The 23400-nt window shown below is 51.2% G+C and overlaps 1 protein-coding gene across 1 annotated transcript; it reads left to right on the top strand.

Moving 5' to 3' along the window:
* The first annotated feature begins 2878 nt into the window (after positions 1–2878).
* Positions 2879–21496, top strand: SPATC1L (spermatogenesis and centriole associated 1 like). Its single transcript, XM_047098736.1, has 4 exons — positions 2879–3080; positions 7552–7902; positions 20888–21039; positions 21170–21496. The coding sequence occupies exons 1-4, from the start codon at positions 2879–2881 to the stop codon at positions 21494–21496; spliced, it is 1032 nt and encodes a 343-aa protein (XP_046954692.1).
* Positions 21497–23400: the final 1904 nt, after the last annotated feature.

Raw genomic sequence — 23400 nt, 5'->3', positions numbered from 1 at the left:
GTGACCTGAGCCGAAGTCGGACGCTTAACCGACTGAGCCACCCAGGCGCCCCTTAAGAATTTTAAAACTAGGGGCACCTGGGTGGCTCAGTCGGTTAAGCGTCCGACTTTGGCTCAGGTCATGATCTCCAGTTCATGGGTTTGAGCCCTGCGTCAGACTGTCTTGACAGCTCAGAGCCTGGAGCATGCTTCAGATTGTGTTTCCCTCTCTCTCTGCCCCTCCCCTGCTCATGCTCTCTCTCTCTCTCTCTCTCTCTCTCTCTCTCTCTCTGCCCCTCCCTGACTCACACTCTGTCTCTCTCTCTCTCTCTCAAAAATAAAAAAAAATAAAAATCTTAAAACCAGAGTAAGTAGAAGGAAGGAAATACCAGATAAAAGAGCACAAGTCAAATGCTGTAGGAAACATAACAGAAGAGATCAGTGAAGTTGATGCTTGGAGAAACTTAACAAGCCTCTGGTCTGATCCGGAAAGAAAGGACACCTACAGCAGGCATTAAAAAGGTGCATTGCCACAGGTCCCGCAGATACCAGGCAGTATCCAGCCTGGTTACCCCCAGGCCTACTGACCTGGCGTGGTCCGCTCGAGCTCACCGTGCTGCTGCCTCTCTGCATCCCACTGCTCGCACTGCCTGGCTTGCTGATCCTTATATCCTGCTGCACACACCTGCTGGCGCTGCTGTTCCACGTTCACGTTAGGTTTTCTGCTATGGCCGTGCAGTCTGTCCTCACAGGCATGAGACCACAGAGTACAATGAGAGAATGTCGTGGGGTGCTCAGTGCCAGTGTTCCACAGCGCAGACACGGAAAAATGCCCTGAAAGACACGGTTATTATATAGGTGTTCCTGAGAAGAAGTGGGAAATTTAAATCACCCTGTATCTATTTTAGAAACTAATTTGAAATTTAAAACTTTCCTAGAAGAAAACTCTAGTCTCAGATGGCTTCCTGGTGAATTTTGTCAATCATTTAAGACAGAAATAACAATCTAACACAAATACCCAGACATTCGAGGAGGAGGGAACATTTTGCGACTCCTTTGAGAGGGTGTGACCTTGATAGAAAACCAGACCAAGACATTACTGGAAAAGGAAATACAGATCAATTTCCCCACACAAATACAGAAAATATTTAACAGACTACTAGCAAGTTGAACCCAGTGATAAAAGAATGATGCATCATGATCAGAAAATTGGCAGACGGTGATGGTCCTGTGGCTGGAGGGGATATGATTTCCATAGGGTTTTCTAGGGGTCGTAAGAAATGGCATTTTAAATGCCATGGTGTAGGGGGGATGCTTTCATGTCCCAGGGCCTTGCTCTTAGGGGTTTCGAGGGGAGACATCCATCCTCCGTCCTGGGAGCTCCTGCACACCCTTGCTTAGTGGGAACTACCCATGTCCCCGCTGTCCTTGTCTGATGTGAGAGGCTGTGGGTCCAGACACTGGGCCTGTTTCAGGTTGAATGAGGGACGTTTGGGACTTAGAAATCCTCTTTCCCAGGGGTGCCTGGGTTAAGCGTCCGGCTTTGGCTCATGATCTCACGGTTTGTGAGTTTGAGCCCTGCATCACACTCTGTGCTGACAGTTCAGAGCCTGGAGCCTGCTTTGGATTCTGTGTCTCCCTCTCTCTCTCTGCCCTTCTGCTACTCACGCTCTCTTTGTCTCAAATAAGCATTTAAAAAAATTAAAAAAGAAAAAAAATCTTTTCCACAAAACCCAACTCAAGGCTTTCTCTCCTTGAAGGAACCTTATGCTAACTTGGCAGTCTGGGGAAAATAATGGCTTTCTTCTACCTGTACCCCGAGTGCCCTTGATGTGGCATGGGGAACCCTGGGTGTTGGGGCTGAAGGATGGAGGATATGCTGGTTCCTTGTTTGGACTCTATCCCTTCCTAAGAGGATCAGGACATGACCTCTCTGGTGCCTCAACGGCTGCCAAGAAGCACGACCAAGAACTCCAGAGCCAGGAAACAGTGCTGAGTGCATTTATTGCCCTCAGTAGTTAGTTGGAAGAGCGGGTGTTGGGGTGGCTTTTTGGTGGTCCCACTACCTGAGGACCGAAATCTGCACCCTGGCAGGACTCCACAAACACAGGTCTGTGTGTGATTGGTCCGCACAGCCCTTGTGCCCGGTCAGGGGGAGTCTTCAGTTAGGTCCAGTAACAGTGTTCCGGTCGCTCAGGGCTCACAGTCCAGCCCTTCTTACGAGGGAAATGTGGTCAGCAGGCTGCCTCCAACTGCCAGCCCCTTCAGATCAGAGCCCTCCTGGAGTCCACGGGGCTTGTGGGCTGTTGGGGGCATCCGAGCTCCCCTCCCTCTGCCCCACTGCCCCTTTTTCTTAAAGTGTGTGTCCCAGGTGCGCACCCTAATACGTGTCTGCACACCAGACACCGGCCTCGGTTCTGGGGGATCCCGCTTACCCCCCAGAATGGGGAGCCACTCATGGGCAGAGACACCATGAGTCAGGCGGAGTAAAGGCAGAATCCCCCTGAGGTCTGCACATGCCACACGGTGTGGATGGCCCGATGCTCCCCTCAGCCCAGCGCTCTGGCTGTTGCTAGAAGGTGCCGGCGCATTCCTCTCTTGAGCTCACTGCCCTCCCCTCAAGACCCGTCCTCATTCCTCCTGTCCGTTCCCTGTGTTCTTGGCACTCACTCTTGGTGGGAGGTGTTGCTCTGTGGGCACCGGCCCAGGCGAGGTCTGTGGGTGCAACGGGTGGGACGGGCGACGGCCGGGGTGGCACTGGCTCTTTAAGGGCGACATCACAAGGCTGCGGAACGCCAGGCAGTGGTGGAACTCCAGGGCTGTTTCTGGAGCGTCTACGGCACTGGATTTTCACCTCCATGGGGCCGCAGGCCCATGCGTGAGCACCTAAAGACGTGGCCATGGCCGAGGGGAGTGAGCTGATGAACAGGCTCATGAGTGAGAATGCAGACCTGAAGAAGCAGGTGCGCCTCATGAAGGAGAACCAGATGCTGAAGCGTCTGCTCAGCGAGAGCTGCCAGGAGCGCTGTGGCCTTCGGAGCCGGGACCTGCTCTTCCCCAAGGCACCCGCCTACCCCGAGGACAGCTCCCCCGGGAGCGCAGGTGAGGCTACAGGCAGGACAGCAGGGCCCAGCTGGCTGCTGGGGTCCAGGAGCTGTGGTGAGGCCGCTGTGCCCCGGCAGGGGCCTTGTTCGGTGATGCCGGTGGTCTCGGGCCCCTTCCCATCCCTCAGGCCTGAGTAAACCAAGACCCAGTTCCCCATTCTCCTGTGTGTCCTCAGGTAAGGCCCTCTGGGCCACGAAGCCACATCTAGAAAATGGGGTGGGCGTTAGCCCCCCACCTCACTAGCTGCTACTCACCAGCCCCCTGCACAGAGCTCATGGATGCAAAGCCCCTTGGGCAAACATGTCCTTGGGGTCCTTCAGCCTCAAGGAGGACCTTGAAGAGGGAGCCTGGACAAGCAGAGGGTGGGGGTGGAGGATGGCAGAAAGAGGACAATGACGCCCCAAGGGGCAGCTGGAGAAAACCCTATCCCCACCAGTTCTGAATTCCCACCAGAGGCCAAGGCACATGCTTGTCACCAGAAACTTGCTGAAGAGGGACTGACCTCCCAGGACTTGTCACCTGTGTGACATCCCACAGAGGGTCAGTGCTGCCTTCTTGGGCCACCAGGGATGCATTGTGCAGTGGCTGCAAAAGGCACTTGTCACCAAGCCTCATAGGTGCTGTGATTACTGCCAAGAATCAAACCCAGTGTGACTTCATTGTCCTTTGTCCTGAGAACTGGGTCAGGCTGGGGCCACCTCTGAGGGCTCAGAGCCACCCCTGTGTCAGTACTGGCAGGAATGCTGGGGCCCTCCCTCTCTCACCTTCCCTCCCATGCCTGGTTAGTAGAGGTGCGGACTCACAAGGGTCGGGCTGCTCCTGGAGAGACCCTGGTCAGGGCCTAGGTCAGGGCAGAGTCTCTGAGACCACAACCAGCACCCCTGCCTGTGGGTCACCCCTAGCAATCCCAGACTTTTGCCAGACACCAGTCTTAGCAGGAGCTCCAGTCCCCCTGGGCCAGCCCAACACCACTAAGCCTTCCACACAGAGGCCTGGAGCCCTTGCTGCAGGGCGTGGGCCAACGTCAGCATGGCTGACCATCCTCAGGGAGGGGCCACCCCCATGCCTGGGGCTCTGGGACGCTGCCTTTGGGCCTGGCCACAACCCTCAGCCTTCTTTGGGGACTGGAGTTTGGAACAACTCTTAACACAGCAGCAGACATTTGTGAACAGAAGGGAACTGCCACCAGCAATGGCTCATGTTTCCCACGGGCCCTTAACGTCTGCCTTCAACGAAGGATGTGCTTTAAAAACCTGTTTTCTTCATTCAACAACAGGAGCTCCTGGCAAACTTATAAATACCCCAAGAGGATGTAACATACAAGGCCAAGCTCGTGCTCCTGGCCCTGCTCCCAAAGGGAGCCACTGTCAACATTTTCTTGGGTTTCTGTCTGAAATTTGTGGTGGATATTCATGTGCACATCGGGGGATCTTCTGGGTTCCCCTAAACACGGTTGAACTGTTCTATACTTTGATTGCCCCCTCCCTCCACCTTACTTTTGTCACCTGGAAGTCCTCTTTTCTAGATCCAGGGCCTGCACTCCAGCGCTGGAGCGACTCTCGGGGTGGAGGGCAGGGGTTCCCCACAACAGCAGCCCGGCGCCAGGCCAGGTGGTGCCCTCCAGCCCCCTGCCACCTGCCATTGGGGTAACGGCCGGGAAATCCTTGCGTCAAAGGCCCTGTGCTGTTGAAATAGATGCTGCTGTGTCCTCTGCGCCCTTCCAGTTCCCTCCTGACCCACAGGACCACGCACAGTGGCTAGGCTCGCACACCAGCCTCTTCCTCAGCTGCCTGTGTGCCCTGTGTGCTACGCTTGTTAGTTTGGTCTGTTTTCTGAGTCTACAACCGCCCTGTGTGCAAATGATTTAAATGAGATCGACAGTGTGTATACTTGTTAATTTTGCCTTTGTCTTTGCCCTTGGTATTCCCAGAACCCTGGCTCTGGTGGCAGTTGGGCCTGGGGGTGGAGGGGCATGCAGGCTAGGTGCTGGGAGGACCCTTGTAGTCCTTCTTTTTAAAGAACAAGAAAAATTGAGAAACAGCTTGTTTTGTTCAGTTTCCATGACCTTGTTTGGCCTTGGTAGGGTGCCCTCAGCTCCTGCCCTTGGCCTGCTCCATCGGGAGGCCCCGGGCTCCTGTTGTCTGTCCTGGTGTTCACTAGGATGGGTCTTTGCTCGGGATCTGGGGACTCTGTTCCTACCTGGATCTGGGCTTTGGTCTTCTTTCTGTGGGATCTCTGTTTGGGGATTTGATACCAGACTTGTGACCAGTTATAATCTCAATCAAGAAGCATCTTTTAATTTTTTTCAGTGTTCCAACCTTATTTATGTAATATAGGGATTAAGAATCATTTGGAGCCTGAAAGAATTTACCGCTAGGCCCCCAGGCCTGCAGCCCTCAGAGCATAATTGTTTTATAACTTCTAGATTTTTCTTCTTTGCTTACTGGTCCATTTAGTTTTTCTACTTCTTACTGAGTCATTGAAAAATAATTTCCCGCAAGAGTTCTCCTGTTACTGAAATCTTAGTGACGATGCAGTTGTGTATAATGGTTGCTTGTAACTCAGACCTCTTCCTGGTCTTTCTTATGTTGCTTTTCTCATTTCCAATTTTATTTCTTCATGTTTTCTGTTTCCCTAAGGTAGTTTTCCACAGTTTCATGGTCTTGTAGACTTTCACAGAACTGTCTGCGGTGTATTTTGCGGTCGTGTTCATTGTTTTCTTAAGAGCTCCTCTTCATATCTTGATTTGAATGTTTAATTTTGAGATGATATTTATTTATTTATTTATTTATTTATTTATTTATTTATTTATTTATTTTTTAACGTTTATTTATTTTTGAGACAGAGAGAGACAGAGCATGAACGGGGGAGGGTCAGAGAGAGAGAGGGAGACACAGAATCTGAAACAGGCTCCAGGCTCTGAGCTGTCAGCACAGAGCCCAACGTGGGGCTCGAACTCACGGACCGCGAGATCATGACCTGAGCCAAAGTCGGAGGCTTAACCGACTGAGCCACCCAGGCGCCCCGAGATGATTTTTAAAAAGTAATTGAAGCATTTAAATTACTAATTTCAATCCAAATACAGTTTTAAACGTACTGATGTCTTAATATATAAAGTTCTGATTTTCATTATTTCTCAATAATCATTGTTTTTTATTATTATTTCTTCCTCGATGTGATCGTTACTTGGGAGAATGCTTTTACTTCTGAGGAAATGCAATTTTCTCCTGGCCACATGGGCAACAGGAGGCAAGACACATCCTAATGGATGTCTTTTTTTGAACATTTTTTTCTGAGAAATCATTGCTGGAGATAGATCGGTTCCTGAGGAGGCACCTTTTAGGATATAATTTTTCATGATAGCTCTTAAAACACACTATTTCTCAAGTATATATTTACCTTATTGCCAGGAGAACAATATTATAACATGAGGGTAAGAAAGGATTTTATAAATCAAAAAGAATCGATAAGTTAAAGTTGACTACATTATAATTTAAAACTTCTGCATGAGAGTCAGTATAAAAAAGATTCAGACCTAAGCAAGGCACCCACCGGAAGACACAACACTTTTCATCAACAAGGAATTAGTATGCAGGAGACAAAAAAAGCTGCTACAAATAATTTTAAAGACTACCCCTCCCCCCGAAAAAACAAGCAGAGAAAAGGCAAAGAAAATTCACAGAAAGGAAACCTGAGGGGCCGATGAGCACATGAAATGATGTTCACTATCACTAGGGATTAGGGAAAAGCCATGTGTTGTTTTCTGCCGGGGGACCACTGATGTAGAATACAGAGGAGGTTAAACAGCACACACCTGAGCCCAGTGTAGACCGTATAAACAGCACACACCTTGCCCACTGTGAGCAAGGAGGCACATTAAGGAATGCTGATTATAGCTTTGCTTTTTCAAGGAAAACAGGAATCATCCCCATGCTTATCAACAGGGCAGTGGATATGAAAATTCTGTGTGTGTGTGTGTGTGTGTGTGTGTGCGCGCGCGCGCATGTGCGCGTGCACGCTCACATGCGTGCATGCATGCGTGCCCATGTGTGCCAAGAAATGGTTAAATGTATCAGGTAAGCTACCCAATGATTCAATATGGATGAATTCCCAAAAAAATGCTGCAGCAAAAAGGTATTTTGCAGGATAAAACATCTATAGGATGATACCATTTATGTACATTTAAAAGCATAAGCAAGTCCCTCTGTATTGTGTGTGGGTTCCCAGGTGGGTGGGAAGCGCATGGGGGCACGTGTGCTTGCCATGCCCATAAACTTGAGGCTGGTGGTTTCCTCAGGTGGGCTGGGCACCCACAGTGTCATATTCTCTAGAGGGAGGAGGAGGGCTCTGAAACATGGGGTGGGGTGTTACAGATTGAGGCTGGGTATGTGGATGTTCTTCTGTATTCTCTCCCTCCTTAGGGATGTCTCAGGAACACAGCCTGACCTGCCTTCCCTCCCCGTCCCAGGTGCAGACTTTGGAAGGTTCAGTGGCGTCCCTGATGCACCCTCCCAGCTGCAGACGTCCTCCCTGGAGGACCTGCTGTGCTCACATGCCCCCATCTCCAGTGAGGATGACGCCTCCCCTGGCTGTGCCACCTCCTCCCAGGTGCCCTTCAAGGCTTTCCTCAGCCCCCCAGAGCTGCGTGCACCCCGAGGCACTGACAGGAAGCTGTCCCTGCTCCTGAACCCCTTGCAGGACCCGCTGGCAGACAAGACCCTGCTGGAGCCCAGGGAGATGGTCCGGCCCAAGAAAGTGTGCTTCTCAGAGAGCAGCCTGCCATCTGGGGACAGGACGAGAAGGAGCTACTACCTTAACGGTATGGCCCAGGCAGGGGCGGGCACCAGGGTGCAGTAGTCTGGGTGACCAGCTGGGCACAGCTTCTCCATTTTCCTGCAGAGGGAGGAGAGTGTGGCTGGGAGGCCAGGGTCTGGGGCTGCTTCTGTGGACATTTTTTGCCTATTAAAAAAAATGGACTTGCTTATCTTATGATCGAGTGGTCAGAGGTCTACATATATTCTGGATACAAATCCTTTTCTGGGTGTATGTCTTGCAAATGTTGTCTCCCACTCTCTGGCCTTTCCAGTTGCATAAGTGTTCTTTAAAGAGCAAAACTGTTTAATTTGATAAAGTCCAGTTTATTGATTTTTTTTGTTTTATACAGTTCATGTTTTTTGTGTCCTATTTAAGAAATCTTTGTCAAACTCATGGTCACAAAGATTGTTTCCTATGTGTTCTTCTAGAAGTTTTATGGCTTTAGGTTTTACATTTAGGTTTCTGATCAATTTCAAGTCAATTTTTGTGCATGGTATGAGATTTGCATTTGTTGGCTTCTTCCAACACCAGTGTTTAGAAAGATTATTTTTTCTTCATTGAATTGCCTTGACCCTTTTGTCAAAAATCAACTGTTCATATATGTATAAGTTTATCTCTGGACACCTTCCCCCCGCCATGCTGTGTTATTTGTCTGTGTTGATTCCAGTACATATGGTCTCGATTACTGTAGCTTTAAAGTAAGATCGTCATTCATATAATGTCTTGTTCTCCATTTTCAAAGTTGCCCTGGCTATTGTAGATCCTTAGCATTTCCACATGAGTTTTAGAATCAACTTGTCCAACTTTGCAAAAAAGCTTGCAAGGAGTTTGATTGGGATTGCTCTGGATGTACAGATTGATTAGGTCAGTTTTCAGGGAAATTAACAATTTATTAATAATAATGATATTGAACCTTTGGGTCTGTAAATGCTGTGTGTCTCTCCATTTATGTAGTTCTTTAAACATTTCTTTCAACAGTGTTTATAGTCTTCTATGTATAGATCTTGCACATTTTGATAAATTAATTCTTAGTATTTTCACATTTTTGATACTATAGGAAATAGTCTTGCCTTTATCATTATCAATTTCTGATTGCTCATTTCTAGTATATAGTAACACAGTTGATTTTTGTGTATTTACTCCTGTGATCCTTAATTTTATTTGTCAACTTGACTGGGCCATGAAAAGAACTACCCAGATAATTGGTCAAACATTCTGGGTGTTTCTGTGAGAGTGTTTCTGGATGAGTTGAACATTTAATAGACTGAGTAAGCACATTGCCCTCTCAGTGTGGGTGGGCTTCATCCCATCACTTCAAGGCCTGAGTAGGACAAAAAGATTGATCCTACCCCAAGGAAGAGAAAATTCCTCCTGCCTCGTTGCCTTTGGACCTGAAACATGCCTTGAACGGAAACATGTTTTTGAGTTTCAAGCCTGCAGTGCTCTGGACTGAAACCACACCATTGGTTCTCTTGGTTCTCAGACCTTTAAAGGCAGGCTAGAACAACATTTTCAGTCTCCCTGGATCTCTAGCTTGCTAACTCACCTTGCAGATCACACAGAGACCCTGTTGGTTCTGTTTCTATTTCTCTGGAGAACCCTGAAAAATAAAAATGTTGTATCTTGAAACCTTACTGAACTCACTTATTTTTTTAAATGTTTTTATTTATTTTTTTTGAGGCAGAGTGTCAGGGAGCAGGGAGAAGAGGGAGGCAGACAGAGAATCTGCGCTGTCAGTGCAGAGCCCAATACTGGGCATGATCATGAAATGTGAGATCATGACCTGAGCTGAAGTCAGAGGCTTAATCTATTGAGCCATCCAGGTGCCCCCTGAACTCATTTGTTCTAGTAGATTTCTTTAAGTTTATTTATTTTGAGAGAGACAGAGCTTACAAATTTGGGAGGGGCAGAGAAAGAGAGAGAGAGAGAGAGAGAGAGAGAGAATCCTAAGCAGGCTCCACACTGCCAGTGCAGAGCTTGATGTGGAGCCTGAACTCACAGGCCAGCAGATCGTGACCTGTGCCAAAGTCGGACGCTAACTGACTGAGTCACCCAGGCACCACTGTTCTAGTAGCTTTTTGTAGATTCCTTAGGATATATGATTGTGTCATTTGCAAATAAAGACAAATTTATTTTTTCATTTCTAGTTTGTATTCCTTTTATTTTTCTTATCTTATTGCATTGGCAAGAAATGGTGACAGTGGACTTTTTCTTTTTTATCTTTTCCTAATTTAGGAAGCATTCAGTCTGTTATTGGTAAGTATGATGTTAGCTCAGGTCTTTGTAGATGACTTTTATCAGGTTGAGGAAGTTCCCTTTAATTCCTAGTTTTCTTATAATGAATGGATATTGGATTTTGTGAAATGCTTTTTCTGCATCTACTGAGATGAGCATTTGGTTTTTATTTGTAGTCTGTTTCAGCTAATATGGTTAATTACATTGATTGATTTTTGAATTGTAAACCAACCTCGCATTCCTGAGATAAACCTTACTTGGTCGTGACGTATTATACTTTTTTGTATTGTTGGATTTAATTTCCTAAATTTTGTTGAGAATTTTTGCTGTCTATGATATTGGTCTATAGTTTTCTTTTCATGTCATTTTCTGGTTTTGGTACCAGGTTAATGTTGACTTCAATGAATGAAGCGGAAAGTACTCCATTCTCTTTAATTATGTAGAGGAGTTTATGTAGAATTGGTATCATTTATTCCTTAGATGTTTGGTAAAAGTCACCACTGAATCCACCCAAGTCTTTAATTTTCTTTGTAGGAATATTTCCCCTGCCACAAGTTCAGTTTCCTTGTTGATATACAGCTATTCAAATGATCTATTTCTTCTTAGGGAGCTTTGGCAATTCACTCACGATAGTGAGCTTTTGTATTTTTTAAGGAATTAGTCCATTTCATCTAAGCTGTCAAATTTATTAGCATAAAATTGTTTCTAGTATTCCATTATTATCCTTTTAACATCTGTAGGATCTGCGGTGAGACCATCTCTAATTTCTGATAGTGGTAATTTTTGTCCTCTTTCTCTTTTCCCCTAATATGTCTGGCTACAGGTTTATCAATATTGTTGACTTTTTTCTGTGAAGAATAGATTTTGGCTGAATCTTGGAAGGCCAAAGTTGGACTAGAAATGATTGCTAGAACATCTCAGGTATATATCACTTCTTCCATCCAATTTATGCTTTAAAGACAGAACAGGATGGTAAGAGAGACTGATTCCTGATTAGAGAAGTGTATGAATATAGAAGGGGAAATTTGCACTCTGAGCTTCACGGCCCTCATCTGCCCTGACAAACTGCTGTGCAGTCAATCTGGTTTTCAGCTTGAACTCTTGGGTACTTATGCAGCCTCGCAAAGTGATTAGGGAAGGAGAACACTAAAGACTACAGTGCACTGCGGCAATAAAGTAAAGAAGGCCTGAATAAGTGGAAAAACATCTCGTGTTCGGGGACCAGAAGGCTTTACATCATTACGATGGCAGCACTCCCCAAGTTGACCTGCAGATTCAACGTGATTCCCATCACAATCCCAGCTGGCTTCCCTGCATAAATTGACAAACCCCTCCTGAAATTCAGGTGGAAATGTAAGGGACCCAGAACAGGCACCCCAATCTTGAGAAAGGAGAGCAAAATTGGAGGACTTACACTTCGCAATTCCAAAACTTACTGTAAAGCTACAGGAATCCAGGCAGTGTGGTGGTCATAAGACAGACGTACAGAGATCAGCAAAGTAGAATTGAGGTTCCAGAAATAAGCCCAGGCATTTACAGGTTTAATGTGCAACATGGACACCAAGACTTGTGTCAGCAGAGAGAGACTTGTCTTTGCAACAAATGATGTTGGGACAAGTGGACAAACATGTACAAGAATGAGCTGGACCTCACACCACATGTGAAAATTAACTCAAAATGTATCAAAGACCTAAAAAAAATCTAAAAGAGCTAAAGCCATATAACACTTAGAAGAAAACACAGAGAAAAATCTCATGACCTCGGATTTGGCGATAGATTTTCAGATGTGACACCAAAAGCATTAGCAACAAAAGGAAAAGTATATGGATTGGGTTGTATCAAAAGTAAAAATTTTTGTATTTATTGATTTTTTATTTTAGAAAGAGAGAAAGTCCATGAACAGGGGAGAGGGGCGGAGGGAGAATCTTTTTTTTTTTTTTTAACGTTTATTTATTTTTGAGAGAGGTAGTGAACGAGCAGGGGAGGAGCAGAGGGAAAGGGAGGGGGACAGAGGATCTGAAGCAGTCTCTGAGCCGTTAGCACAGAGCCCGACACGGGGCTCAAACTCATGAACCATGAGATCATGACCTAAGCTGAATTTGAATGCTCAACCAACTGAGCCACCCAGGCGCCCCAAAACTTTTGTATTTCAGAGGAACACATTTCAAGAAAGTGAACTGAGCCTACAGAGTGGGAGAAAATATTTGTCAATCAGATGATAAGGGGCTAGTATTCAGGATATATAAGAACTCTCTACAACTCCACAGTAAAAAGACAGTCTAATTAAAAATGGGCAAAACACAATGAATATTTCCCCAAAGAAGACGTATAGATGACAAATAAGCACATGAAAAGATGCTCCAAATCCTCAGTCATCAGCCAAATACTGATGAAACCACAATGAGAAACCACTTCACGTCTACTAGGACGGCTATAAAAAAATGAGGGACCGGCACAAGTGTTGGAGAGGATGTGGAGACAATCGGAACCCATGTACATTGTCGCTGTGGAAAGCAGTTTGGCATTTCATCAAAAATTACACATAGAATTACCAATGATTCCATTCCTGGGTATATGTATCTAAAAGAACTGAAAACATTTGTCCCCACAAAATTAAAAAAAATTTTTTTTGATATTTTTATTTATTTTTGAGACAGAGACAAAGCACCAACTGGGGAGGGTCAGAGAGAGAGGGAGACAGAACTGAAGTGGGCTCTGCCTGACAGCAGAGAGCCCAATGTGGGGCTCGAACTCACAAGTGATGAGATAGATCATGACCTGAGCTGAAGTCAGACACTTGGCTGACTGAGCGCCCCCACACAAAAATTTTTATATGAATGTTCATAGCAACGTTGTCCATGATAGCGCAAAGGCCTCTCAATGGACGAAGGGATGAACAGAATGTGGTCCATCCACGCAACGGGATTGGTTCTGCCCCAGATAGGAATGCTGTGCTGACACCTGCTGGAGTGTGGAGGCACCTCGGAAACAGCTGAGAGAAAGCCAGCCCAGCCCGAGGATCACCTGCTGCGTGGCTACACTTGCATGAAATGTCCAGAATAGATAGATCCATAAGGACAGGAAGTAGTTTGGTAGCTGCGGGGCTGCGGGGAGAGCGCTGTGTGACTGATAGTGGGTACAGGGTATCGCTTTGGTGATGAAAATATTTTGGAATTTGATTGCGGTGATGGCTGTACAACTGTGAATATAGAAAAACATCTGAACTGCGTACTTTGAGAGACTCAGCTTTATAGGATGTGAATTGTATCTGAATAAGAAACATTTTTAAATGATCGGGGAAGCATTGTGCCCCATATGCCTCAGTTCCTTTGTCTGTAAGTGGGGTCTGAGGCCCCTTTGGGATCATGGTGAGGATGAATGAAGTCCCAGAGGGACCAGAAAACGCTCCTGGGGAAAGAAAACGGATGCCGCCCCCCAGGATGCCTCGGAGGGCTCCGAATCCCCATCAGGTGGTGCTCCTGGGAGGGGGCGTCTTGCCAGGAACCTCCCTCACCCGCTCACCTCCTGAGGCCCAGAGCTGTGTGGGGAGCCACTGCCCCTCTTGCCGCTCCAGCTGCTTGAGTGACACCAGATCACTTCCCGACACCCTCTGTGGCTCCGTTTCCCCGGCATTCCACCCCAGCATTTCTCCTGGGCCCTTGGAGCCCTGCACCGTCTCTGTTCATATCCAACTTTCCCCACCCGGTGATCCTTTGGCTCCAGGGCCCCACAGCTCCGAGGCCTTCCTCGCGGGGTCTGCCGGGGGACGTGTGGCTCTGGCCCATCTGCATCCACACCCTTGTGGCCCCTCCTTCTCCCCACCCCCGCCTGCAGAGCCGCGTGGACTGTGCCCCGTGCGCCTCGGTCATGGACTCCCCGCTCAGTGTCTGCAGGTGCGGCTGAGGGAGTGGAAGCACAGTCCCCTACCCCCTCGGCCTGTCCTCTCTGGCTGTCCGGCCTGTCCTGGAAGGAGCTGATAAGCCCGTGCTGACTGGCTGTTATGTGCTGGGAGGGGCTACCGTGTTCCTGCGGTGGGAGTGACCTGGCAGCTTTCTGGGACTAGCGGTTATGTGGACACAGTCACAGGAGGGGGCCAACTGTACGGGTCACAGGTGTGGCTGGTCCTGGGGCTCCGCAGCGCTCACGGCTCAGATGGCCACACGGGAGGCTCCCCTGGGCTGGTGTGGGGTGTCCTGAGTGTTGGAGCCCGAGCCTCGGGAGGGTGCAGTTGTGTGCGGGTAAGAGGACCCAGTCCGTGCGTGCGCTGCCCGCCTGCTGGGTGGGCCCCGTGGGCTGCACCCGGTCAACGCCCTGGAGGGTCTGCATCGCGGTCAGGTTTGGAAAAGCCACAGGGGCTCTAGGAAAGGCTCTGCAGATGGCTCTGTTATTAAGTGTCTCTCGTGGGGATGAAAGAGCAGAGTGTGGAAGCGGCAGGGGTCTGGGGGCGCCGCTCAGGTGGAGGGTCCCCAGCGCAGAGGCTCTGCCTGACTCTGACGCCGGCCCCCTCACTCGGGGTCTCTCCATGTCAGATTCATCCAACGGTAGTGACTGGCAGGGTGTTTTTCAGAGAGCACAGCGTTTTGAAGGCGTGGCCGCCTGTCTGCTGCTCAATGAGCAGAGGCTGCTGTAGGAGGGCAGATTTGGAAGCAGGCGTTGGGGGGGAGGGTGGCTGCTGGGCCTGGAAACATCAGGAAGACAGTTAGACAGGATCTCCTGCCCACCCAGCAATCCTCTCCACAAACTCAGGGAAGAGTTTTATCATCAAGTAAACATTAAACCAGCCTGTGATGCAGAGGCTGCCAAGACAGCCAGGCGGACTGGACCCGTCACATGGGGCACGCATGTGCTGTCGAGTCACATGGGGCACACACGTGTCGTCGAGTCACATGGGTCACGCGTGTCGCCGAGTCACATGGGTCACGCGTGTTGTCGAGTCACGAGTTACACGCGTGTTGTCGAGTCACATGGATCACGTGTTGTCGAGTCACATGAGTTACACGTGTCGTCGAGTCACATGGGTCACGCGTGTCGTCGAGTCACATGGGTCACGCGTGTTGTCGAGTCACGAGTTACACGCGTGTTGTCGAGTCACATGGATCACGTGTTGTCGAGTCACATGAGTTACACGTGTCGTCGAGTCACATGGATCACGCGTGTTGTCGAGTCACATGGGGCACACACGTGTCGTCGAGTCACATGGATCACGTGTTGTCGAGTCACATGAGTTACACACGTGTCATCGAGTCACATGGATCACACGTGTTGTCGAGTCACATGGGGCACACACGTGTTGTCGAGTCACGAGTTACACGCGTGTCGTCGAGTCACATGGATCACGTGTTGTCGAGTCACATGAGTTACACACGTGTCGTCAAGTCACATGGGTCACGCGTGTTGTCGAGTCACATGGATCACGCGTGTTGTCGAGTCACATGGGGCACACACGTGTTGTCGAGTCACGAGTTACACGCGTGTTGTCGAGTCACATGGATCACGTGTTGTCGAGTCACATGAGTTACACACGTGTCGTCGAGTCACATGGGTCACGCGTGTTGTCGAGTCACATGGATCACACGTGTTGTGGAGTCACATGAGTTACACCTGTTGTCGAGTCACATGGGGCACACGTGTTGTCGAGTCACATGGATCGCATGTGTTGTGGAGTCACATGAGTTACACCTGTTGTCGAGTCACATGGGGCACACGTGTTGTCGAGTCACATGGATCACACGTGTTGTCGAGTCACATGGATCACATGTGTTGTCGAGTCACATGGGTCAGCATGTTGCCGAGTCACATGGATCACGTGTGTTGAGTCACATGGGGCACACACATGTTGTCGAGTCACGAGTTACACGTGTGTTGTCGAGTCACATGGGTCACGCGTGTTGCCGAGTCACATGGATCACGCGTGTTGTCGAGTCACATGGGGCACACACGTGTTGTCGAGTCACGAGTTACACGCGTGTCGTCGAGTCACATGGGTCACGCGTGTCGCCGAGTCACATGGGGCACACGCGTGTCGTCGAGTCACATGGGGCACACACGTGTTGCCGAGTCACATGGGGCACACGCGTGTTGTTGAGTCACATGGGTCACGCGTGTTGCCGAGTCACATGAGTTACACGTGTCGTCGAGTCACATGGATCACACGTGTTGTCGAGTCACATGGGGCACACACGTGTTGTCGAGTCACGAGTTACACGCGTGTTGTCGAGTCACATGGATCACGTGTTGTCGAGTCACATGAGTTACACGTGTCGTCGAGTCACATGGATCACACGTGTTGTCGAGTCACATGGGGCACACACGTGTTGTCGAGTCACGAGTTACACGCGTGTTGTCGAGTCACATGGATCACGTGTTGTCGAGTCACATGAGTTACACGTGTCGTCGAGTCACATGGATCACACGTGTTGTCGAGTCACATGGGGCACACACGTGTTGTCGAGTCACGAGTTACACACGTGTTGTCGAGTCACATGGGTCACGCGTGTTGCCGAGTCACATGGGGCACACGCGTGTTGTCGAGTCACATGGATCACGTGTTGTCGAGTCGCATGAGTTACACGTGTCGTCGAGTCACATGGATCACGCGTGTTGTCGAGTCACATGGGGCACACACGTGTCGTCGAGTCACATGGGTCACGCGTGTTGCCGAGTCACATGGGGCACACGCGTGTCGTCGAGTCACATGGGTCACGCGTGTTGCCGAGTCACATGGGGCACACGCGTGTTGTCGAGTCACATGGATCACGTGTTGTCGAGTCACATGAGTTACACGTGTCGTCGAGTCACATGGATCACACGTGTTGTCGAGTCACATGGGGCACACACGTGTTGTCGAGTCACGAGTTACACGCGTGTTGTCGAGTCACATGGATCACGTGTTGTCGAGTCACATGAGTTACACGTGTCGTCGAGTCACATGGATCACACGTGTTGTCGAGTCACATGGGGCACACACGTGTTGTCGAGTCACGAGTTACACACGTGTTGTCGAGTCACATGGGTCACGCGTGTTGCCGAGTCACATGGGGCACACGCGTGTTGTCGAGTCACATGGATCACGTGTTGTCGAGTCACATGAGTTACACGTGTCGTCGAGTCACATGGATCACGCGTGTTGTCGAGTCACATGGGGCACACACGTGTCGTCGAGTCACATGGGTCACGCGTGTTGCCGAGTCACATGGGGCACACACGTGTTGTCGAGTCACGAGTTACACGCGTGTTGTCGAGTCACATGGATCACGTGTTGTCGAGTCACATGAGTTACACGTGTCGTCGAGTCACATGGGTCACGCGTGTCGCCGAGTCACATGGGTCACGCGTGTTGTCGAGTCACATGGGGCACACACGTGTTGTCGAGTCACGAGTTACACGCGTGTTGTCGAGTCACATGGATCACGTGTTGTCGAGTCACATGAGTTACACGTGTCGTCGAGTCACATGGATCACACGTGTTGTCGAGTCACATGGGGCACACACGTGTTGTCGAGTCACGAGTTACACGCGTGTTGTCGAGTCACATGGATCACGTGTTGTCGAGTCACATGAGTTACACACGTGTCGTCGAGTCACATGGGTCACGCGTGTCGCCGAGTCACATGGGTCACGCGTGTTGTCGAGTCACATGGGGCACACACGTGTTGTCGAGTCACGAGTTACACGCGTGTTGTCGAGTCACATGGATCACGTGTTGTCGAGTCACATGAGTTACACGTGTCGTCGAGTCACATGGATCACACGTGTTGTCGAGTCACATGGGGCACACACGTGTTGTCGAGTCACGAGTTACACGCGTGTCGTCGAGTCACATGGATCACACGTGTTGTCGAGTCACATGGGGCACACACGTGTTGTCGAGTCACGAGTTACACGCGTGTTGTCGAGTCACATGGATCACACGTGTTGTCGAGTCACATAGGTCATGCGTGTTGCCGAGTCACATGGATCACGCGTGTTGTTGAGTCACATGGGGCACACGTGTTGTCAAATCACATGGATCACACGTGTTGCCGAGTCACATGGATCACACGTGTTGTGGAGTCACATGAGTTACACGTGTCGTCGAGTCACATGGATCACACGTGTTGTCGAGTCACATGGGGCACACACGTGTTGTCGAGTCACGAGTTACACACGTGTTGTCGAGTCACATGGGTCACGCGTGTTGCCGAGTCACATGGATCACACGTGTTGTTGAGTCACATAGGTCATGCCTGTTGTCGAGTCATATGGATCACATGTGTTGTCGAGTCACATGAGTTACACGTGTTGTCGAGTCACATGGATCACACCTGTTGTCGAGTCACATGGGGCACACGTGTTGTCAAATCACATGGATCACACGTGTTGTCGAGTCACATAGGTCACACGTGTTGTCGAGTCACATGGATCACGCGTGTTGTCGAGTCACATGGGGCACACGCGTGTTGTCGAGTCACATGGATCACGTGTTGTCGAGTCACATGAGTTACACACGTCTTTGAGTCATGGATCACACGTGTTGTCGAGTCACATGGGGCACACGCGTGTTGTCGAGTCACATGGATCACGTGTTGTCGAGTCACATGAGTTACACGTGTCGTCGAGTCACATGGATCACGCGTGTTGTCGAGTCACATGGGGCACACACGTGTCGTCGAGTCACATGGGTCACGCGTGTTGCCGAGTCACATGGGGCACACACGTGTTGTCGAGTCACGAGTTACACGCGTGTTGTCGAGTCACATGGATCACGTGTTGTCGAGTCACATGAGTTACACGTGTCGTCGAGTCACATGGGTCACGCGTGTCGCCGAGTCACATGGGTCACGCGTGTTGTCGAGTCACATGGGGCACACACGTGTTGTCGAGTCACGAGTTACACGCGTGTTGTCGAGTCACATGGATCACGTGTTGTCGAGTCACATGAGTTACACGTGTCGTCGAGTCACATGGATCACACGTGTTGTCGAGTCACATGGGGCACACACGTGTTGTCGAGTCACGAGTTACACGCGTGTTGTCGAGTCACATGGATCACGTGTTGTCGAGTCACATGAGTTACACACGTGTCGTCGAGTCACATGGGTCACGCGTGTCGCCGAGTCACATGGGTCACGCGTGTTGTCGAGTCACATGGGGCACACACGTGTTGTCGAGTCACGAGTTACACGCGTGTTGTCGAGTCACATGGATCACGTGTTGTCGAGTCACATGAGTTACACGTGTCGTCGAGTCACATGGATCACACGTGTTGTCGAGTCACATGGGGCACACACGTGTTGTCGAGTCACGAGTTACACGCGTGTCGTCGAGTCACATGGATCACACGTGTTGTCGAGTCACATGGGGCACACACGTGTTGTCGAGTCACGAGTTACACGCGTGTTGTCGAGTCACATGGATCACACGTGTTGTCGAGTCACATAGGTCATGCGTGTTGCCGAGTCACATGGATCACGCGTGTTGTTGAGTCACATGGGGCACACGTGTTGTCAAATCACATGGATCACACGTGTTGCCGAGTCACATGGATCACACGTGTTGTGGAGTCACATGAGTTACACACGTCTTCGAGTCACATGGATCACACGTGTTGTTGAGTCACATAGGTCATGCCTGTTGTCGAGTCATATGGATCACATGTGTTGTCGAGTCACATGAGTTACACGTGTTGTCGAGTCACATGGATCACACCTGTTGTCGAGTCACATGGGGCACACGTGTTGTCAAATCACATGGATCACACGTGTTGTCGAGTCACATAGGTCACACGTGTTGTCGAGTCACATGGATCACGCGTGTTGTCGAGTCACATGGGGCACACGCGTGTTGTCGAGTCACATGGATCACGTGTTGTCGAGTCACATGAGTTACACACGTCTTTGAGTCATGGATCACACGTGTTGTCGAGTCACATGGGGCACACACGTGTTGTCGAGTCACATGGATCACATGTTGTCGAGTCACATGAGTTACACGTGTCGTCGAGTCACATGGATCACACGTGTTGTCGAGTCACATAGGTCACGCGTGTTGTCGAGTCACATGGATCACACGTGTTGTGGAGTCACATGAGTTACACGTGTTGTCGAGTCACATGGATCATGCCTGTTGTCGAGTCACATGGGGCACACGTGTTGTCGAGTCACACGGGGCACACACATGTTGAATCACATGGGTCACACACGTGTTGAGTCAACCTGCACCCCGCCCTCAGGAGATGAGGGGACACGCCTACCTAGCCTCTCCCGACGCACCTGGTCAGAGGGGTGGGCCTTCTGGTAAGGCTTACTCTTGACCCAGGTGCCTGGCCAGAATCCCCTGGGGGAGGGGCAATACAAATAGTCCTGGGCTGTAAAACAAGCTCTTAAAGACATTTCTGTCCATCTCAAAGGGACAGAGAGAGGACTCAGGATCACAGCTTTCTCAGGTTGCTCTAAGGGGGAAAAGAGAATAGGTCTCTCTCCTTTTTGGTGACAGAAAAGTCAAGGTTTTCTTTTCCATTTGTATTTGCCCTCACAGTGGAGGGCAGGGGAAGCAGCAGTGGGGAGGAGCAGGCCATGCGCCTTCATCATGCTTGGGCCCCTTTGGGAAGCCCCGCCCAGGCCCCAGTGGCTTCACCCCAAACTTACAGCAGCTGCGTTTAGGTTGGTCCTTTTCGCAAAGTAGATCCTGGGGCACGGGCAGGAGGAAGGCGGGTGGCCCCTGACCGTCCGTGTCCTGGAGCCCCCAGCCTGGCTCACTGCCCCCGCTGCTCACAGAGATCCAGGGCTTCTCCAGCGCTGAGAAGGACGGGCGCATCGTCGGGGAGATTGCCTTCCAGCTGGACCGGCGCATCCTGGCCTATGTCTTCCCGGGAGTGACCAGGCTGTATGGCTTCACCGTGTCCAACATCCCTGAGAAGATCAAGCAGGTGTGCCTCTCCGCCCCAGGGTCCCCTCCCTGTCCTGGAGTCCCCTCCCTGCTGTGAGGACCCCTCCCTGCCCTGGGGCCCCTGTCGCCCCCACCCACGCCCGCGCTGTGCCCACCCCCACCACCCCCAGACGTCCATCAAGTCCCTGGACGGGTCGGTGGACGAGAAGAAGCTTCGTGAGCTGACACACCGCTACCTGATGCTGACCGCGCGCCTGGAGAGGCTGGGTTACAACCGTGAGGTGCACCCGGTGTTCAGCGAGTTCCTCATCAACACCTACGGCATCCTGAAGCAGCGGCCCGACCTGCGTGCCGACCCGCTGCACAGCAGCCCGGCCGCGCTGCGCAAGCTGGTCATCGACGTGGTGCCCCCCAAGTTCCTGGGCGACGCGCTGCTGCTGCTCACCTGCCTGTGCGAGCTCTCCAAGGAGGACCGCAAGCCGCTCTTCGCCTGGTGAGCCCGCCCGCGCCCGCCGTGCCTTGCCTGCAATAAACATGTTTGTTCCAAACCCGGGGGCCACGTGCCTCCTGCGTGTCCCCTCCGGCCCGGGGCAGGGGCCCGGTCTGCCGACAGGGCGCCCGGGGCCACAGGCGCCTCTCACCAACCGGGCCGCGCCCCGGGCACCCGGCCCGCCCGCCGCCCATCCCCGCGCGGCACTGTGGCACTCTATTAAAATCATCTGTTTTCTTGTGTACCTTTACCTTTGGCTCTTTGAAGGCGTGGAGGGCGTAGCAGGATGTGCCTGCTGGTATTTGTGGAAAGAAGCCAGGACCGAGCCTCCAGGGCAGGGGGCTGTGGCTCTGGCCAGGCTCCCAGACCCTCCGGCCCTCAGGGCCTTCCCCATGACCCCATTACCATCCTCTGAGGTCTGTCTCCTCCTGTGAAAGGGCCAGTGGCTGGTTTCCCCAAACGGAGAGGCTGAGGCAAGGATCCGGATGCTGGGGGGGCAGCAGTAGAATCTGCAGAGCTCTGCGAAAAATGAAAACACAGGTCTCTCGTTCAAAAGTAGGAATTTCAAGAAGGTGACACAGCAGCGTGTTGGATGGAGAATAAGGCCCATGCAGCTGTGAGGATTCCTGGGAGGCTATTTATTTGGGATGATTTGATGTACCCCACCCCCCGACCCCTGCTGGAGCCATCAGTTCCCTGTCTCTCCTGGGGTCTTGAGGACAGGCGACCTTCTGGGCCCACGCGAGGACCAGGGCCTGGTGCTGGCACCTTCCTGGCCTTGGCTGCGAGTAGAGGGTCTCTGGTCACTTCTCTGCTGGCGGTGTGAGGACCGTCCCTCGGTCCTCACAGCCTCCGGTGTCCCAGGTGTCCAGCACCTTAGGGCACGGCTTGGGCAACTTGGGTAACGAGCACCACAGACCAGGGGCGTTCGGACAACACACATTTATTTCCTCCTCGTGCTGGAGGCTGGACACCTGAGGTCCAGGTGGTGGCAGGGCTGGTCCCTCCTGAGGCCTTTCCTGGCCGTGTGGGTGCAGCCTTCTCCCTGGGTCCTCACATGCTTGTCCCGTGGCATGTCTGTGTCCTGATTTCCTCTTCAGGACAGCGGTCAGAGGGGATTAGGGTCATCCTATGACAGACATAATTTTAGCTTTATTACCTCTTTCAAGACCCTGCCTCCAAATACAGCTAATTCTGAGGTGCTGGGGAGTCGGGGCTTCTACCTATGATTTTGGGGGTGGGCACAATTCAGTCCACAACTGACGCCATCCTCCCCTTCCAGCCACGGGACGCCGACGCCCAGCTGAGGGACTCTCTGACTTCGGGGGTCTCTGCAGGGCGCACACAGGTCTGGCACCTGGGCTGTTGGAGGAGGGACTGGTGGTGGGCACTTCTGGGATGCAGGCTCTCTCTGGGTGAGCCTTGGCGTTAGGAGCCGGGTTCGGAGGAATGTTTCTATTGGGTCTTTGCTGTCTGCCGGGTGCTGCTGGGGCTCCCCTGTGACCGTGCTGGACCCAGGAGTGGAGCAGCCATCGTCTGCGTCCACACGGGGGAGTCGTGGCTGGAGATGGCCTGGCCCGCCCCCAGCCTCCGGGGTCTCTGGGCTCGCCTGGCTGCTCCAGGGCTGACGCTGGAGAGGTGGGGTCCCGAAGCCCACGCAGCTGGGGATCCGCGGGATCTGGGCATCTCCTCACCTGGGCCCTGTGGCTACCCTGCACTGCCACGGCTGTGTGGGTGCCTGTGCCTGGGAAGAAGGCAGATGGGGCATGGTCTGCCTTTGGGGGGTCCCTGCAGGGGGATTGAGAGTGCCCTGAGAGGCGGGGCAGAGGTGAACCTCAGGTTTGAGGTATCTGTACACTGCTGGAGTGGCCACGAGAGGTGGCTTTGCAGACTGGAAGTGCCCACCCCATT

Source organism: Lynx rufus, unplaced genomic scaffold (assembly GCF_022079265.1).
Source record: "Lynx rufus isolate CCGP_SWC_20201006 ecotype Redwood Valley unplaced genomic scaffold, mLynRuf1.p SCAF_5, whole genome shotgun sequence".
Lineage (NCBI taxonomy): Eukaryota > Metazoa > Chordata > Mammalia > Carnivora > Felidae > Lynx > Lynx rufus.
This window is presented reverse-complemented; position numbering and strand designations above follow the sequence as displayed.

Coding starts and splice junctions, on each gene's coding strand:
- SPATC1L (XM_047098736.1), top strand. CDS start 2,879: ATGGCCGAGGGGAGTGAGCTGATGAACAGGCTCATGAGTGAGAATGCA. Junction 3,081..7,551: donor CAGCTCCCCCGGGAGCGCAG/GTGAGGCTACAG, acceptor TCCCCGTCCCAG/GTGCAGACTTTGGAAGGTTC. Junction 21,040..21,169: donor TCCCTGAGAAGATCAAGCAG/GTGTGCCTCTCC, acceptor CACCACCCCCAG/ACGTCCATCAAGTCCCTGGA.